The sequence below is a fragment of the Protobothrops mucrosquamatus genome, unplaced genomic scaffold (assembly GCF_001527695.2).
Source record: "Protobothrops mucrosquamatus isolate PMUCROS unplaced genomic scaffold, P.Mucros_1.0 scaffold3651, whole genome shotgun sequence".
NCBI classification, from domain to species: domain Eukaryota; kingdom Metazoa; phylum Chordata; class Lepidosauria; order Squamata; family Viperidae; genus Protobothrops; species Protobothrops mucrosquamatus.
Window position 1 is genome coordinate 117,106 of NW_015389612.1, and position 19,410 is coordinate 136,515.

Consider the following 19,410-nt stretch of genomic DNA (forward strand, 5'->3'; position numbering starts at 1 on the left):
GTTTCTTATTTATTCAAGTATCTGATAATTCACATCCTTTGTTAAATCTGGGATTCAGGGGGAAACCATGTTATTAGCTAAAGGAATACCTGAAAGATGGCTAGCCTTGAAGGCACACAACTACGTACCGGTAGTTGTAACCATATCAATGGCTGCTAGAAGAATTATTTTTTTTTCTTAAATTTTGTAGATTTTTGCCAGACAGGTTACGAATCCAACTAGATAAACAAAAAAAAAGTTCATAAAGGATCAGTATTAAATCTAGATTTACCTGGACTGGGTTTTGTTGCTTCATTTCATCAGTTTGAATGAGATATTGACCTACCGTACGTGTCTGATTTCCAAATCTTATTTTAGTTTGATTGACTTCATGTTTAACATCTTTTTTTTATATATTCACAAAAATGCAAATAGCCCGGGAAACCAAAAAGATGCCTAATTTTCATCAACCCTTTTTTGACTCTGATTTAGTTTTATCATCTTAAGCCTTTCTCTCTCTTTTTCCATTTTACGATGCTAGAAATTGAAAATAAAGAGATAAACATCTTAAAATCCATTAATAAATAACCTTGCAGTCTTTTCTGAGTCTATGATAAATGCATTGCAGGGAGTCCTCAACTTACAACTGTTCGCTCAGTGACTGTTCAAAGTTACGACGGCACTAAAAAAAATGACTTACAGCCGTTTTTCACATTTTACGACCGTTGCAGCATCCCCAGGCTTGACAGAACTGACTCACATTTACGACGGCTGCTGTGTGAGAACAACTTTTGCAATAGTAGGTTGATGTAATGTTTACTAATATATATAAGTAAAATATAAACTGATTAAAAAAGAATGTTATATCTAGATACTATGACAGATAAAAAGTATAGTATTTTTATAATGCATGACATAAAATATTGGGATGATGTACCTAAATGGGAAAATTTAGACCGTTAGATGACTAATATGAAGAATTGGATTGCATATAAGGGAATTTAAGCGAACAAAAATTATAAAAATAGGATGTATGCTGAACTAATGAGATGATGGTTATGAGAATAATATAAGCTGGAAAAAAATGTTATATAGAGAGATTATTATTATTTGTATAAATACAAAAAATGCTTATACCTAATCATTTATATATTGAAAATATTAAGAATTAAATTTTGGCTAAGGTTGAAGAAGGAGAATACAAATGGGAGAAGGGAAGATCAAAGAAACGTATCATTAATGAATATATTAATTATGGAATTATTAAATTTAATCATTATTGTTAATTCTTTTTTTTCTTGTTAAAATACAAACCAAGATAACACGCTGTAGACCAGGCACTGGAGACTGTTATGGTTAAAAACCAATAAAATATATTAAAAAAAAATACTTTTGCAACCTTCTGGCAAGCAAAGTCAAGAGGGAAGACCTGATTCCCTTAACGACGGGGTTACTAATTTAACAACTGCAGGCGAGAAAGGTCGTAAAATGGGGCCAAACTCATTGAACCATTGTCTCACTTAGCAACAGAAATGTTGGGCTCAATTGGGGTCGTACGCCGAGGACCGCCTGTACTGCCTACCATGCAGGCTGCCACCTGCCAATCAGGGTTGCTGTGATTAATCGCGGGCTAGATTTCGTGGTTTGAATTTCCTCCCAAATGTTATCCTGGTTTATTGCCCCTTTTGCCTGCCTTCGTCCATCTTTGGCTGGTCCAGGGCGAGCTCGCCTTGCAAACTCCGCCGCCGGCAGGGGGCGAGCGTGAGGCGGCCGGCAAGGGGCGGCTCTTCCCGTGGTTATATTTCCGGGGATGGGGGGGGGGTTGTCGCAGGAACCGGAAGTTCACCGCCGCAGCCAGCGAGAGTCGCCGCGCTAGAGCGGCCATGCGCTCGGTGAGCTACGTCCGCCGGGTGGCTCTCGACTTCGGCGGCAGCCTCTTCCCGCGCGCCGTCTCCCTGGGCGACGCCGACAACGACGCGGTGGGTCCGGAGGGGGGGGGAGAAGGGAGGAGGGCAAGGAGGGGCCTTGTCCGGGATCTCCATCCTCCGTCTGTCTCTCTCTCTGTGTATATCATGGATCAATATCTCTATCCATCCTCTATCTTTAGATATATATATCAATATCAGTGTCCTCTATCTGTATATATCAGCTATCAATGTCATCTGTCATCTGTGTTTTCGTACACACACACATATCAACTATCAATATCCTCCAAGGTCCCTTCCAACTGTTATTTTATTCTATTCTATATCATCCCTCTGTCTCTATATCTAACTTTATATATCTATCTATATCTCTAAATCTGTCTATATCTATATATGAACTATCAATATCTATATCTGTTATCTATCATCTATTTATCCATCAACATCTGTATTTCTAGAATATATATATGAACTATCAATATCATTCATCTGTCTATATCTTTATATATCTACATCTCTAGAATCTTTCTGTATCAACTATATCATCTGTCTATCATCTATCTTTATATCTATATCTATATATATATATACATACACACACATATACATACATACATCAACTATCAATATCTATCATGTCTATATCTTTTTTTATATATATATGTCTGGTTGAAAAGAACTAAAAAGTTCGAAATGGCTATTCCAGTTCTCCCTTAATTCTTTGTTAGCAATCCAAATTTTGAAATATACATACATACATACATACATACATACATACATACATATATAATCTTCCTATGTATCAACTATATCATCTATCATCTTATCTTTATATATCTATCCATATCTGTATTTCTAGAATCTTTCTATATCAACTACCAATATCATCTTTCTATAGTTTCTAGATCTTTATATATCTGTGTCTTATCTCTAGATCTTTGTATATCAAATATCTATCTTTCATCTGTCTATATCTTTATATAGCTATATCTCTAGAATCTTTCTATATAAGCTATCAATATCTGTTCCATCATCTGTCTATCATCTGTCTTTATATATCTATCAATATCTGTATTTCTAGAATCTATATATATCAACTACCAATAGTTTTCTATCATCTGTTTCTATATCTTTATATATCTATCTGTATCTATATCTCTAGAAGATCTTTCTATGTATATCAACTATCAATATCTTTATATTGTCAATATCTATCTATTGTCTGTATCTATATCTTTATATAGCTATATCTCTAGAATCTATATATATCAACTATCAGTATCTATTTATATAATCTGTCTATCATCTATATCAATATCTGTATTTCTAGAATCTTTATATATCAACTATCAATGTCATCTTTCTATCATCTATATCTTTATATATCAATCATATCTAGAATCTATCAACTGTCAATATATCTGTCTTTATCGTCTATCTTTATATATCTATCAATATCTGTATTTCTAGAATCTTTATATATATATCAACTATCAATATCATCTAAATCTATATCTATTTTATATATGTATCAATATATCCCTAGAATCTTACTATACATATAAATTATCAATATCAGCTATTTCTATCATCTCTCTGTTGGTATCACCTATCTCTGTATCTATTTCCAGCATCCATATTCAGTGTCACATAGTTGGAGATTTGTAATTAAGAAATAATGGGGGGGAGGGGTGAAGAACACTTTTGAATTAAAAACAAAAAAAGAAATTGTATTAACGTTGTTTTTTTTTATCTCTCTCTTTCTCTCCAGCTGAATGAACTAGTGGTAGGGGACACCAATGGAAAGCTGTTTGTATACAAGAATGACGACAGTCAGCCTTGGACTGTGCGTTCCTGTCAAGGAATGGTGAGCAGAAGTGGAATCTACCTTTAATGCTATTTACAATCTGATACTTCCACTTGCAGATTACTCTAAGTAAATGCCCTGCGCTTTTAGTTATTTTTAATCCTTTGCTTCAGCCCAAACGATTCTCGGAGCAGTTTTTCTGAAATTAATTAATAGAGACAGCCTCGGTCCTAAGACCTACAGTTTGAAAGATGTGACAGGGAAGAAAAGAGAGGGGGGGAAAAGGCATTTCTCAAAGCATAACACCACTTCCTAAACGTCAAGAAAACAGAAATATCAGTGCAGGGGGGGGAAAAAAGACTCCGAGGCAGCTAATTTTTCAGCAGGACTGGTTGGAATACCCCGGCTTCGCTCTGCCCCACATGTGTGGCATCCTGATGAAAAAAGATCCTTTGGGAGTTGAAGATATTAGATTGAAGAAGAAGAGTAATGTTTAAAAACCGGAGAGTTCCTTTTGAAGTTATCTCTCTAGGCTCATCTTTACAGTCTTTACCCGGCAATACTCGTTGGTTTTATATTTTGTACCAGCTGTACCCGGCCACGCGTTGCTGTGGCTCAGTCTGGTTAAATGGAAAAGAAAGAAAAGAAGAGAAAGCGCACGTTTCTAATATGTTTCATTTCACAACGCTTGTGGGTATACAGTCTTTTTTGTTGTTCCATTGTCTGTGCATCAATTCCAACGCAATGTCACCCGAAATAATTCAATCAAAATGAAAATAAATCGAAACCTATGAAAAATTCAATTTAACAATGCCATCGGAAACGTTGAAATGGAATCCGTAAAATTGGAAATCGTAAATGGATCGTAAATCGGAAACATTGAAATGGAATGGTAAAACCGTAGCGTGTGTTGCTTTTACGTCCAACAGATGGCACTGTTTTTTTTAAAACATGTTTTTACCTGTCACAGGTGTGGCATCTATATAATAGTAGGTATATAAAAACACGCGCGTATTCGAATGCAACGTTGTGTCGAAATTTCAAAGCAATCGGTGAAGAACTTTCGGAGATTTAAGATGTTGAACAAACGAACATTTTACATTTTTATTTATATAGATAGACTAGCTGTACCCAGCCACGCGTTGCTGTGGCTCAATCTGGTAAAAGCATGTGTTGCTTTTACGTCCAACAGATGGCGCTGTTTTTTAAAAAAAAGCATGTTTTTACCTGTCACAGGTGTGACATCTATATAATAGTAGGCATATAAAAACACGCGCGTATTCGAATGCAACGTTGTGTCAAAATTTCAAAGCAATCGGTGAAGAACTTTTGCAGATTTAAGATGTTGAACAAACGAACATTTACATTTTTATTTATATAGATATAAGAATAAGATAAGATTATTCTATTCTATTCTATTCTATTCTATATATTATTATTCTATTCTATTCTATTCATCTGCTGAAGAGAAACAGCTCCTGGCTAATCTTGGCTGACCTTTATCCTTGCTTCCGTGCTGTTGTTTATTTTGGGGGGACCAGGGAGCGTACCTGCAAATCAAATGAATGCTTTCCTTTTTTTTCAGCTCACCTGTGTTGGCGTTGGAGACATATGCAATAAGAAAAAGGTAACTGCTTTTAAAAAAAAAAGGTCCTCCGAATTATGTGTGTGCGCCCATGTGTCTTTGTGCTATGTAGCAGAGTATCAGACATTTCCAAGCTGTGGGAGAGAACAACGTAAATAATATGCTAATACATCTTTTGATTCCCATTGTTAAAAAGTTGTGGGGTTTTTTTTTGTCAGCCACACCCTGGCCTCCGTTTCAATCATGGTTGCATGTAGCTGGAAGGGTGGCACTTGGGACACCTTGAGGGAATTGTGAAGCTGCTCTGGAAAACTTAAACTTCCCTTGTTCTAGAGAAGGAGAACAAGGGAAGCTAATTTTGACTGATAGCTTCGTTGGAAACGGAGCAGATAATCTCCAGAGGTGTTTCTGGTTGTTAGGTTAAGAGTAAGCCATGCAGAAGCCCAAGCAGAACGAACTGGGCATAATTTCCTTTTTATTATCAGTTTATAATATAAAATGTAAAGATGCAAAAGAAAATAGAAAAATAAGGGAGGGAGAAGGAAGGGGAAAACCTATCTGACTCCCTTTGGTGTGGGTTGAATAAGATAACAACATCAAAACTCAAAACAGCATAAACTAGCCCAGGGGTAGGCAACCTTGGCTCTTTTATGACTCGTGGACTTCAACTCCCAGAATTCCTCAGCCAGCCATGCTGGCTCAGGAATTCTGGGAGTTGAAGTCCACGAATCATAAAAGAGCCAAGGTTGCCTACCCCTGAACTAGCCATTTCTATAACAAAAAACCTATCTAATCAGTAAAACCCCAAATCAAAGTTTCATATATATTTTTTTCCCACCTCAAGCACAAAGTCCAGAAGCGGTTTCCAAGTAGAAACAAAAGTAATTGCAGGGGTGGTTTTTTATTTATTTATTTATTTAATCAAAGCAGTCAGTTTAGCCATCTTTGCAAACTCCTCCAGCTTTTGCAGCCATTCATCCATGGTGGGAATCACAGCGTCCTTCCATTGTTGTGCGTAAAGTAATCTTGCCGCTGTCAACATATATAATATCAAGAGTTCCAATTTTCCCACCCACCCCAAATCTCATTAAAGCCAAAGGGAAAAGTATCTGGTTTTAGCTTTGTATTTACTTTGAGAATCTTCTGTATTAAGATGTTTCTTTGCTTTGTCACATATAATTTCCATGAGGTTGGTTGTGGACAGTGTTTTCATCAGGCGGAGGGTTCCCAAGCAATTCACAGTTACAAATGGACTTTGTGTATTGGTGCCTTTTGAGATATTTCCTGTATTTTGCAGAGAGTGGCAGACCAACCTTTACCATAACCGTTCTTCGTAACGGGGGGCTCAGCCAGCTAAGGCCAATTAAGTCACCACTGTCATCACAAGAACTTTTACTAGGTGACTACTACTGGCTGTTTTTTTGCTTTTCTTTTTAACTACAGAATTGGGGTATGACAAACAAACGGAATCTAGAACTTTTTATTGTTTGCTTTCTGAATGAAAACCTCCACTTGTCTGTGGAGATTCTCCGTCATCCAGGTCAGGGCTGTCCCAAAGGTGCTTTTTTCAGGAGGCAACGGAACTTTCTGGTTTTTCTTTGAAGATGTCTCACTTCTCATCCCAGAAGCTTCTTCAGCTCTGGCTGGATGGTGGGGAAAGGAAGGATTTATACTCCTTGCAGAAAGCTGGTCATTTGCATTCTTTTAGAGAGTCGTTGAGGCCACTTGGAGGTTTGTCTGTGTCCTCAGTTGTCCCAAAGGGGCTTTTTTCAGGAGGCAACGGGACTTTCTGGTTTTTCTTTGAAGACGTTTCACTTCTCATCCCAGAAGCGTCTTCAGTTCTGACTGGGTGGTGGGGAATGGAAGGATTTATACTCCTTGCAGACAGCTGGTCATTTGCCTCCTTTTAGAGGGTCGTTGAGGCCTTTTGAAAAGGCCTCTTCCTTCTTCCTCTTTCTTTCCCTTTCCCTTATCCTTCACCTCCTCCTCTTTCTTTTTCTTTCTTTCTCTGTCTCTTTCTCTCCTATCCTTCTCCTTCTTTTCCTCCCATCTTCCTCCTCCTCCTCTTCCATCCTTCTCCCAAAGATGCTTTTTCAGGAGGCAACTGGACTTTCTGGTTTTTCTTTGTGAAGATATTTCGCTTCTCATCCCAGAAGCTTCTTCGGCTCTGATTGGATGGTGGGGAACGGAAGGACTTATACTCCTTGCAGACAGCTGGTCATTTGCATTTTTTTTAGAGAGTCGTTGGACCCTGAGGACACAGACAAACCTCCAAGTGGCCCCAACGACCCTCTAAAAGGATGCAAACGACCAGCTGTCTGCAAGGAGTATAAATCTTTCCATTCCTCCACCCTCCAGTCAGAGCTGAAGAAGCTTCTGGGACGAGAAGCGAAACGTCTTCAAGGAAAAACAAGAAAGTCCAGTTGCCTCTTGAAAAAAAGCACCTTTGGGAGAAAAGCTCCACTTACTCAACCAAGGCTGAGCCCAGCTGGCTACCCCCTTTACTTACTCAGACTTTTCTTTGACAGAATTTGGTGGTGGCGGTGAGTGCGGAAGGCTGGTTCCACCTCTTTGACGTCACCTCTCCCTCCAAGCACGGGGATGCCCCGGGTCACCACGAGCTCCTGACCTCAGACGACCCCAAGCTGGCCTTTAAGCAGCACATCCCAGCCAACACCAAAGTTATGCTGATTAACGACATTGGTAAGTGGACGTTCCCTTTCAACAGAAGCAGCGTTCCAAAGCTTAAGGATCAGTCACAGGCCCATGGGAGAAGTTGTGCAGGTTAATAATAATAATATAATAATGATGATGATGATGATGATTGATGATGATGACAATAATAATAATTATAATAATTATAATTATAATTATAATTATAATAATAATAAAGTTGGAAGGGACCTTGGAGGTCATCGAGTCCAACCCCCTGCTCAGGCAGGAAACCCTACACCATTTCGGACAAATGGCTGTCCAGTCTCTTCTTAAAAACTTCCAGTGTTGGAGTATTCACCGCTTCTGGAGGCAGGTTGTTCCACTGGTTAACTGTTCCCATTGTCAGGAAGTTTCTCCTTAGTTCTAGGTTGCTTCTCTCCTTGGTTAGTTTCTACCCGTTGCTTCTTGTCCTGCCTTCAGGTGCTTTGGAGAATAGCTTGACTGCCTCTTCTTTGGGGCAGCCCCTGAGATATTGGAACGCTGCTATCATGTCCCCCCTCGTCCTTCTCGTCATTAAACTAGACTTACCCAATTCCATCAACCGTTCCTTATATGTTTATATGTTATATGTTCATGAGGATAAGTCGAAATGGGAGGAGGAGGAGGAGGAGGAGGAGAAAAATGATGCTGAACTCTTGACCAGTAGAACAAAACTTACGAATGACAGTTTAGCAACGTAGCTTTTAATTTGAGTCCTTTAAAAGAAAATTAAAGCATAGTTTGCTCAACTGCCTTCAGAATCGGTTTGAACCTTTTGGAATAAAATGGAGCACATCGGCTGCAGAAACACGTCCTTTTCCTGCAAGAAAGATCTTTATTTATTTTTATTTTGTTCTGCCTTATAGGAAGATTTTGGAAACAAATCAGGGTCTTATTAGGCCAGAGGGGCCCCCCACAAACAAACATTTTGGGCACCAGGGACCGGTTCCGTGGAGAGAGGTTTTTCCGCAGACCGGAGGGGACGTGGTTTCGTGTGTTGCATGCATCCCGCGGATGGGACTTTGCTGGTTTGTGCGGACCGGTACCGGTCCACGGACCGGGGGGGTTGGGGACCCCCGTCTTAGGGCATTGATTTAAAAAGAAGGGGTCATTGGAGGAAGGGGCATTCGTACGATGTTTTGAAACGAGCAGGAGGGGTTCTTTTCGTTCCTTCTTGATGGTCTGCCGTTTGTTCTTCCGCGATACGAACATGAGCCGGCTTTTGCGTCCTCCGCAGATGGAGATGGAAAAAATGAATTGGTGATAGGCTACACGGACCGGGTTGTCCGAGCCTTTCGCTGGGAGGACTCGTCCGAGGGTCCTGACCACATCTCTGGACAGCTGGTGCTGCTGAAGAAATGGCTGCTGGAAGGACAGGTAGGACACGAGGAGAGCGAGACGGCCTAGACGTTCCACAAATCAATACATCCGGGGAACGGGACAAGGGCACCATAGCTAGCTATGCAGCTGTTGCCTTCTTTCCTTCAACCTCTGTCACATTCCATCTGTAATTCTATCGCCGAAAGAACGTCCCCAACATTGAGCAGGAAGTATAAAGACTCTGACCTACGATTCGATTCAGAATAGAATCTGGAAGGGACCTTGGAGGTCTTCTAGTCCAACCCCCTGCTCAAGCAGGAGACCCTATACCATTTCAGACAGGTGGCTGTCCAGTCTCGTCTTAAAAAACTTCCAGTGTTGGAGCATTCACCGCTTCTGGAGGCAGGTTGTTCCACTGGTTAATTGTTCTCACTGTCAGGAAGTTTCTCCTTAGTTCTAGGTTGCTTCTCTCCTTGATCAGTTTCCATCTGTTGCTTCTTGTCCTGCCTTCAGGCGCCTTGGAGAATAAGTTGAAACCCCCCCCCCCTCTTTTCTGTGGCAACTGATATCAAAAGACATAGAGCCGTCAAGAGAAAGGAACAAAAGTTAACTCCTCCATAATGAGGGTGGGTTTAAATGGTGCATAAGGAGAAGGAAGGGAGGGGAAAAAGGAAGGGAGGGAGGAAGAAAGGAAGAAAGAAAAGGGAAGGGAAGGAGAGGGGAAGAAGGGAGGAAAGGAAGGAGGAGGGAAGGAAGCAAGCAAAGAATGATGAGAGGGAGGAGGGGAGGAAAGGAGGAAGAAAGAAAAGGGAAGAAGGGAGGAAGGGAAGGAAGCAGGCACAGAATGGGAGGGAGGAGGGAAGGAAGGAAGAAAAAAGAAGGAAGGAGAGGTGAGGAAAGAAGGGAAGGAAGCAAGCAAAGAATGAGGGGAGGGAGGAGGGAAGGAAAGGAGGAAGCAAGAAAGAAAAGGGAAGGAAGCAAGCAAAGAAAGAGGGGAGGGAGGGAGGGAAAAAGAAAAAAGGAAGGGAAGGAGAGGAGAGGAAGGAAGGGGAGGAGGGGAGGAAGCAAGCAAAGAATGAGGGGAGGGGAGGAGGGAAGGAAAAGGGAGAAAAAAGGAAAGGAAGGAAGGGGAGGAGGGAAGGAAGCAAGCAAAGAATGAGGGAAGGAGGAAGCAAGGAAGAAAGAAAAGGGAAGGAGGAAGGAAGGAAGGAAGCAAAGGAGGAGGGGAGGGGAGAGGAGAGGGAGGGACTAAAGGGCAGAGCATGGGACAGTAATGGTGGCAATAGCAGCAGTGCAAGCCCTCTGAGCTGATGAGCCTCGATTCTTCTCCTCGGTGAGAGCAGGTGGACAGCCTCTCGGTCAACCCCGATGCCGACGGCTCTCCCAAGATGATGGTGTCCCAGCCAGGCTGTGGTTACGCGGTCTTACTCTGCACCTGGAGACAAGAGCCGCAGCCTCCCCCAGAGGCCTCGGACGGGTCTGCATCCAACAGGTGAGGCAACCCAGAATTCCAGCGGAATCACCTCCAGGGATGTGTCCAGCCGTTGACCTCTGCTGGCGATCGTGCGGCCCACAATCGCTTCGGTCTTCCCGCATTACGGTTTCCCACGACCTGCATTTTATTCTCGCGCCCCCGAATCGGAACTCGTCCCGTCCTGTCGGCACCCGCTTAACCGAAGCGCCGATCCCTGTTTCAAACCAGGAAAACGCGTGGCTTCTTTGAAGGAGGCGCCAACCGCCCCAGGTCCTCTTCCCACCAGGACCCCAAAACCACGAGAGACTCCCACGTTAAAACATTCTGCATTTCTTGACTCCTCTCTAGGGAAAGCTCCATCCGGGACGTCATTCTTCACCAGACATCAGGCAGAATTCACAACAAGAATGTTTCCACTCATCTTATTGGAACCATTGGCAGAGGTAAGCGGCAAACATTCCAGTGGTAGCCAAAAAATAAAAATAAAAATTAGAAAATATACTGGATTTCCAGAGAAATGAAACGTGCAAGCTTCACCGCTCCGTGGTGTCTCCGAACTTGGCAACTTTAGGGCCTGTGGACTTTCAACTGCCAGAATTCTCCAGCCAGCTGTCATTTACCTGCCCTTTCAGAATGGAATGGAGTGGAATAGAATAGATTGAAACAGAACAGAATAGAATAGAATAGAATATATTGGAATGGAATGGAATAAAATGGAATAGGATAGATTGAAATAGAATAGAATATGGAGCGGAATGCAATGGAAATAGAATAGAATAGGATATATTAAAAGAATAGAACAGAACAGAATAGAAAAAGAAGAGAGAATAGAATAGAATAGAATAAGAAGAGAGAATAGAATAGAATAGAACAGAATAGAATATGGAGTGGAATGCAATGGAAATAGAATATATTGAAAGAATAGAATAGAATAATAGAATAGAATAAAATATATTGGAATGGAATGGAATAGGATAGATTGAAATAGAATAGAATATGGAGCGGAATGCAATGGAAATAGAATAGAATAGGATATATTAAAAGAATAGAATAGAATAGAATATATTGGAATGGAATGGAATAGGAAGAATATAAGAATGGAATAGAATAGAATATTGAGTGGAATGCAATGGAAATAGAATAGAATATATTGAAAGAATAGAACAGAACAGAATATGGAGTGGAACGCAGTGGAAATAGAATATATAGAAAGAATAGAATAGAGTAGAACAGAGTAGAATAGAATATATTGAAATAATGGAAGGGAAGAGAAGAGAAGAGAATATTCTTTATTGGCCAAGTGTGATTGGACACACAAGGAATTTCCCTCCAAAGCAGGAGCACTTTCCTAACTGGCCTCTTGCATTTTGTCTCTGCAGGTCGCTCGAAGGAGCCCAAAGGCCTGGGTCTGTTTGCCCTCTGCACTTTAGATGGTAAGTCTTGATTTTCTTGGAAGGAGGATGGAGACGGGGGGGGGGGGGGGGGGGGGGGGGGGGGGGGGGGGGAGAGAGATGGGGCTGTATCCTAAGAAGCTTTTCAGATTGTCGCTGCAATCGCAGTCAAGTTGCTCCCGTAATCAAAACTGTCCCCGTAACGAGACTTTTCCAAAACTGAAAGTAAAAAATGGGATTTTGCTGAAGACGTCAACAGTTTTCTCAACCCACAGTGGTCGAATTATGCCCGTACATGAGCCGTTGTTTTTTTTCTTCACTTGCCTAAGCTTAACATGCACACAATTTTTTCTGTTTTCTTCCCTCATGTTCTAAGGCCAAACTGCAATTGTAGAAGTAGATTTTGAGATTCCCGAAGAAACTGAAATGTCCCGAAAGATGAAAAAGGTGTTGAATTTGCATTCCTTTATATAACATGTCCTATCCCTCAGAATGTCACTTGGCATTGCCATAGCAACCTACAAAGTGTTTAAAAACTTTAAGATCCTGGGGACCAGCCTTGCTTGGACCCACTCCTCCGGAGGACCCCTCAGAGAACATCTGAGTTGCTATTAATCCATCCTTCCTTCCTTCCTTCCTTCCTTCCTTCCTTCAAGGAACCTTGAAGCTCATGGAGGGGGCCGACAAGCTGCTGTGGTCTGTCCAAGTGGACCATCAACTTTTTGCTCTTGAAAAACTGGATGTCACGGTAAATATCCACGGAGATTCTCAATCATCCAGGTCATGCTTGTCCCCCAAAGGGGCTTTTTTCAGGAGGCTACTGGACTTCCCTGTTTTTCTCCGAAGACCTTTCGCTTCTCATCCCGGAAGCTTCTTCGGCTCTGACCGGATGGTGGGAATGGAAGGATTACGGAAGGAGTCATTTGCATCCTTTGAGAGAGTCGTTGAGGCCACTTGGAGCTTTGTCTGTGCCCTCAGGGTCAACCTGAGCGGTACAAATGGGTGTGGAGCCTTCTGGGAACTGCTGAAAGGACTGTGTGTTGTAGACTGGAGGTGGATGATGTCCTGTCCCTCCCCTTCTGTTGAGGGAGAGCTGCTCAGTTTTGACAAAGGTCACTCTTTTGAAGACAGCAAAGTCCACATTTTGGACAGGGAGGACCGCTGGTTTGAAAGAGGGGTCAAAGAGGCCATCTAGGTAAAAACTTAACAGCCCTCCCTCAACAGAGGGGGAGGGATAGGACATCATCTATCTCCAGTCTACCACACAGTCCTTTCAACAGTTCCAAGAAGGCTCCACGCCCATTTGCACCACTCAGGTGAGCCTGAGGACACAGACAAACCTCCAAGTGGCCTCAACGACCCTCTAAAAGGAGGCAAATGACCAGCTGTCTGCAAGGAGTATAAATCCTTCCATTCCTCCACCATCCAGTCACAGCTGAAGAAGCTTCTGGGATGAGAAGCGAAACGTCTTCCAAGAAAAACAAGAAAGTCCAGTTGCCTCCTGAAAAAAAGCCCCTTTGGGATGTCACGGTACGTTTCCACCTAGCTAACTGCACTTGGGGCAAAGAGATGTGTCCAGACACAGAAGGCGTCCCAGAGAAGCATCTCCTGGTGAGAGATCAAAAGAAAAGCCTTTATAAAGTTCTAGTCCAGGGCTTTTCAACCAGTGGTACGGGTACCACCTGTGGTACATTGGCACCTGGCAGGTGGTACGCGACCATCCAAGAAAAGTGGTAGTGGGGGAGGGGAATGAGCTGAACCGGTGGCAGCACTGCACAAGCCTGAGCGAGAGACGGCTGGAGCTGCAGGGCTGTCAGGGCTCAGTGGAAGCGCCAGGATCAGCGCCAGGATCCAGCTGGATCTCGGCACTGATCCTGGCGCTTCTGCTGAGCCCAGAAGAAGCGCCGATCAGCTGGAATGTTGCAGCCTCTCCAGGGTCTTGTGATTTACATTCAGATGCTTGGCAACTGATTCATATTTATGACGGTCACAGTGTCCCAGGGTCATGTGAAGTGACCGAAACCTGCTGCAGCCACCCAGCAGATGGGGGGAATAAAAACCAAACACCCCCCACCCCACCCCTGCTGCCAATCCTCAACAGAAATGCTCACAACAATGAAAACCTCGGACAGGAGGAAGAGCGCCGCCAGGTGGGCAGGCAGGCGTCTTGCTCGGCTGTGGCTTGGGGGGCACTTTTTTCAGTGCCATTGTAACTTCGAACAGTCACTAAGCGAACTGTTGTAAGTCAAGGACTACCTGTACCTTATTTTATTTTATTTTTTTTATATTTTTTTTGGTCAAGTTTTTGACACCTTGCTAGGCGACTGGTGGCACTTGGATGTTGCTATATCCTAAAAGTGGTACAATGGGTGAAAAGGTTGAAAAGCCCTGCTCTAACTTGCCATCGTTGTAGCCTTTTTATATTCTTTTGCGGCCCTGGTTGCGCTCTCCGACTCGGGTGCTGTAGGCAGGGAGCGAGAGAGACCGCGTGGCTGCCGTTCCGACAGGCGCCTTCTTCCTAAGAAAGCTTTCCGCCCTCAGGGAAACGGTTACGAGGAGGTGATCGCTTGCGCGTGGGACGGACAGACGTACATCATCGATCACAACCGGACCGTGGCCAGGTTTCAAGTCGACGAAAACGTGAGCGCCTTCTGCGCCGGTGAGCCAAATGCCCCTGGTCATTTTCTAACTCGAGAGGCTCCCCAACCCCTGGGCTGCAGACCGCGCCCGGTCCCCGCGCCTGACCGTCGAACGTTTTGCCTCCCGATTTTGGCCGCCGTTCCTCCTTTGTGCTTTGCTTTTGTTCTTGACCAGCGGTTCTCAACCTATGGGTTGCGACCGCATTTGGGGTCGATCGACCATTTCACGGGGGTCGCCAAGCAAGGCTGTCCGCCATTTTTTTCCCCTTTTCAGGCGGGTGCCTTACCTCCCTTGGGCTGGGCCAGCTGGTGGTCGGCCTGCTCTGTCTCTGCCGCTTGCCAGCTATGCCTCAGCCGGCGCAGGGGGCGGAACCGCGCATGCGCAGCGCTCCCGGGCAGGGAAAGTCCTCGACTTACAACCGGTTGGGTAGTCCTCGACTTATGACTGGTTTAGTCCTTGACTTACGACCGGTTGGGGGTCGCGGCATTAAAAAGGTTGAGAACCACTGTTCTTGACCCAATCACGGTGTCGTTGTTCCTCCAGGCTTCTATTCTTGCAAAGGAGGCCACAACAGCCCTTGCCTGGTCTACGTCAGTTTCAACCAGAAGATCTACATCTACTGGGACATCCAGTTGGAAAGGATGGAGTCCACCAATTTGATGAAGATGCTGCAAAATCATTCGGAAGGCCGAGAGCTGCTGCTTCAGCTGGATGTCGGTAGGTTCCTTTGTGGCTTCTGCCAAGGGTTTCATTGAGCAACTATCCAGGTTTCAGGGATTATTCCACTAGGATCAGAGCGGTCCAAGGATTGTGACCTCAACCATCGCAGGTCTAACTGAAGAGTGTGTATCAACCTCGTCCTTGAATGCTGCTTTCTTGGACCATGAAGGTCTCTGTGGTGTCAGCCCTTCCGTTTCTTCCCCTTAAATAGTCTGAAATGGTATAGGGTTTCCTGCCTGAGCAGGGGGTTGGACTAGATGACCTCCAAGGTCCCTTCCAACTTGATTATTATCAACTTTTCAACCTTTGTGAGGCAGGGTTACTTCGTGATGGAGAAAGGGACCTTTTAATTTTAATTTTTTTTCTTTAGTTCAGTTTTACTGTCACCATCCTTATTTAGACGTTACTATCCCTAATTGTCAAGACACTAGCCCTCGTTCAATTTCTTTTTTTTTTTTTTTAAGAAAAGGTTATTGATTTTCTAGTTTTACATTTAAATATTTAAAAAGCAACGTGGCGGCTGAGTTAATCGATAGTTCCATAACATACAAGTATCTTTAGTACAGATCTCAAACTGTTGCATTAAATGTTTCCTCTCTTTTCCCCTTAGTATTTACTGCCTCCTATTTAAACTAATAACAATTCTTATTATATCAATTAAGTAAAGATAACTTTCTCACATTGATCAATAATTTTTAGTTTATACATATCCTAGCTATTTTAACTATTCCATCTTTATAGAGACAATCACTGTCCTAATTAGTTTTCCCCAATTTTTAGTTTCCCATTAATATTTATATTTAATATTTATCATTTCCAAGTTTTAGATAACCCCCGTTCCCTTTTATCACAATTCATCCCGAGATCTAATGTTCAGGATATACGTCTTTATCTCTTTGAATATATTCTATTTCTCACCATCGTACATCAACTAATTAATAATGCAGTATAACGTTCTTATTTTTTCTGTTAATTTCCCAAAATCTTAAACTTAGTCAACCAAAATGTCTCTCATTTCAACATTTAATACTTACTCTCTTTTGGTGTCTATTATCTCATATTTAAGCTAATAGTTTTTATTATGGCCCTCGTTCGCTTCCGATGGATTAATGCGGTAGGAAGATTCTGGTTATTCTTCAGTGAAAAACACTGGTGGGCATCCTGGGACAGTGATCCGCTAGATCTTTGAATTGATCCAAGCATGGATCTCCAGATGCTGGAGAAATCCGTGGGAATCTGTTCACCTGATGCCACCAGGAGCCTGTAAATGGCGAATCTCCCCGTTCGGTCCCGTCCCACCTTCCCTCTTTGTGGAAAGAGATGGTACGTTACTCCAGGTAGTTCTCCACTTAACGACCAGAGTTAGGCCCAAACTTTCTGTCGCTAAGTGAGAAGAGTCGTGAAGCGAGCCTTGTCCCAGTTGATGGACCTTTCTCGCCACCGTTCTTAAATGAATCACTGCCATTGTTAAAATTAGTAACACGGTTGTTAAATGAATCCAGTTTCCCCCGTAGACTCCGCTTGTCAGGTCGTCGCAAAAGGTCACGTGATCCCGGGACGCTGCAACTGGCAGAAGCACATGCCAGTTGCCGAGCCTCTGAATTTTGATCACGTGACCATCGGGGTGCTGCTGCATGTGTGAAAAAACGGTCGTTAAGTCGCTATTTTCAGTGCCGTTGTTAATTTTGAGCGGTCACCGTTGTAAGCCGAGGACTACCTACACTTTTCCTAGATTTGGTGCACAGGGCATATCTATTAAGTAACCGTATTTATCTAACTCTTTTTCATAGCTAAAGATGACGTTTCCGCCGTCAGAGATCTGATTCACAAGACCTTATACTGCCCCAAGAAAGCAGCTCCATAGTCACAGCGCGGCTTCTCACGGCCCCGGAACTCCGTCTGCAGCACTCTTGGTATATACGCTTCGCCAGGCTCGTTCGGACCGATTCTCCTTGTTGGGGCCCTGTGTTCCAGTCCTGCCAGGGCATAATCAGGAACGAGCAGCTTACGATAGAAAGCTTACGGCCAGCAGCCTCAGTGACTCTAAAAAGCTCAGAGGTTTACGGCACGCCGCATCCACGGTGAAGTTCAATTGCCCGTCGAAAAGCACCGGGTTGAATACGCCGATGTGTCCGTGTCGATGTGTAAATGAATCGTTGGGATTAACCTTGTTTTGTTACGGCTTAATTTTCTTCCCCTTTGAAGAAAAGCTTCAATAAAGAAAACTCTGGCAACAAAGAGCCTTCTCGTTCAATCCGTAACCTTCCCGTCATTCAAGATATTGCTTCCCGTACCAGAAGGACAGCGGTCTTCCAATATTTGAGGGGCTGCCACAGAGAGGAAGGGGGGGGGGAACAAGCTATTTTCCAAAGCGCCCAAAAGGCCGGACAAGGAACGATGGGTGGAAACTGGTCGAGGAGAGAATCAACCTAGAAACGAGGAGGAGAAATTTTCTGACAGTGAGAACAATCGGATGTCGTGGATGCTCCATCCGGAAGCTTTCAAGAAGAGACCAGAGCAGCCACTTGACAGAAATGGTAGAGGGTCTCCTGCTTGAATAGGGGGTTGGACTAGATGACCTACAAGGTCCCTTCCGACTCTGTTAGGCTGTAAGAAGCCAGAGATGCTTGGCACCCAAGGAAGAACCAATACGGGTGGTGCTTCAGCAGCTGGATGGGGCCTCTGGCGCCTGGGATCTACTCTGGGGGAATGTCTGGAGGCCCCCAAACTGGGTTGATGGAGAAGGGAGGCTCCTGGGAGAGAAAGTGGACTGAGGATCAGCATACGTTGAGACCATCCTCAGCCCGTTGGTCTCTGGGTTCTACTTTCCTAAATCACAATGCAACAGCCACTCTGATCAGCTCCTTGTAGTTTTGGATACCTCGTGCCCAGAATACAGACTAACAAGAGTTGGAAGGGACCTTGTAGGTCATCTAGTCCAGCCTTCTGCTTAAGCAGGAGACCCTCTGCCAAGTGGCTGTTCTAGTCTCTTCCTTGAAAACTTCCAGCGATGAAGAACCCACAACTTCTGGAGGCAGAGCTGTTCCACTGGTTGATTGTCCTCCCTGTTAGGAAGTTTCTCCTTTCATTCCAGGTTGCTTCTCTCCTGGATGAGTTTCCACCCTTTGCTTCTTGTTCTTCCCTTCAGTTGCTTTGGAAAATAAGTTGACCCCCCCCCTTCTTTTTTGTGGAAGCACCCTGGAAAAAAAAAACAAGACACGGTACCCACAAGGGAGAGGAAATGACAAACACCATGATGGTGGGAAGGTAGATCCTTCACGGCCTCCTCGGGATCGCCCCGGGAAGAGGGTCCCTCCCCCCCCTCGGCGTCTTGAGCACCCGGGGCCCACAGCTGACTTTGAGGATAATGTACCTCGTTCCCAGAGCCACAGAGGTGGTTTGGGGAACTGAGGCAGCACGTGGGACCTTCCTTCAGGCTATGGGTTTCTCCAGAGGGATTGTGTGGGGAGTGTAACCCGAGAGTTTGTTCCTCGGAAGAGTTTTTACTCGAAACACGGGGAATTTAGTTGCAACCCCTTCGCGCTTCGCAGAGAACATGAAAAGCAGAGTTGAAATGTTAGTATTTATTGCGGATGCAAGGCAAAAGTTACTAAACGATGCTTGATTGCCAATTAAGACTCTGTAAGGCCAGCGGCTCTTTCAAGAGGCGGATGGCACCCCGGGCAAACACCTTACTCCTGGTGTAGTCTCGGGATCGCTTCCAGGGCGTTGCTTGCAGCCCGGACCTCTCCAACTAAGACTCAAATCTGGCCTGCCTTAACCACTTCTTCCCAATTATCTCTGAGGCGCCAATGTCCAATTTTCCCAAGAAGCTACAGGAGCGCCCTATTGAGCGTAGGTCCCCTGCATCCACG

The 19,410-nt window shown here is 43.8% G+C and overlaps 1 protein-coding gene across 1 annotated transcript; it reads left to right on the plus strand.

Moving 5' to 3' along the window:
* Positions 1-1,854: 1,854 nt before the first annotated feature.
* On the plus strand, positions 1,855-17,773 carry ITFG2 (integrin alpha FG-GAP repeat containing 2). The gene is made up of 12 exons (XM_015827368.1): positions 1,855-1,958; positions 3,676-3,771; positions 5,297-5,338; positions 7,825-7,999; positions 9,228-9,367; positions 10,654-10,802; positions 11,133-11,227; positions 12,164-12,217; positions 12,832-12,923; positions 14,717-14,834; positions 15,359-15,532; positions 17,326-17,773. Exons 1-12 carry the CDS (start codon positions 1,863-1,865, stop codon positions 17,397-17,399), a joined length of 1,305 nt encoding a protein of 434 aa, XP_015682854.1. The 5' UTR covers positions 1,855-1,862; the 3' UTR covers positions 17,400-17,773.
* The last annotated feature ends 1,637 nt before the right edge of the window (positions 17,774-19,410 follow it).

Excerpts from the sequence above, each read along its gene's own strand:
- ITFG2 (XM_015827368.1), top strand. The coding sequence starts at position 1,863 with ATGCGCTCGGTGAGCTACGTCCGCCGGGTGGCTCTCGACTTCGGCGGC. Across the intron at positions 1,959-3,675 it reads GCGACGCCGACAACGACGCG|CTGAATGAACTAGTGGTAGG; the intron begins GTGGGTCCGGAG and ends CTTTCTCTCCAG. Across the intron at positions 14,835-15,358 it reads CGTGAGCGCCTTCTGCGCCG|GCTTCTATTCTTGCAAAGGA; the intron begins GTGAGCCAAATG and ends TTGTTCCTCCAG.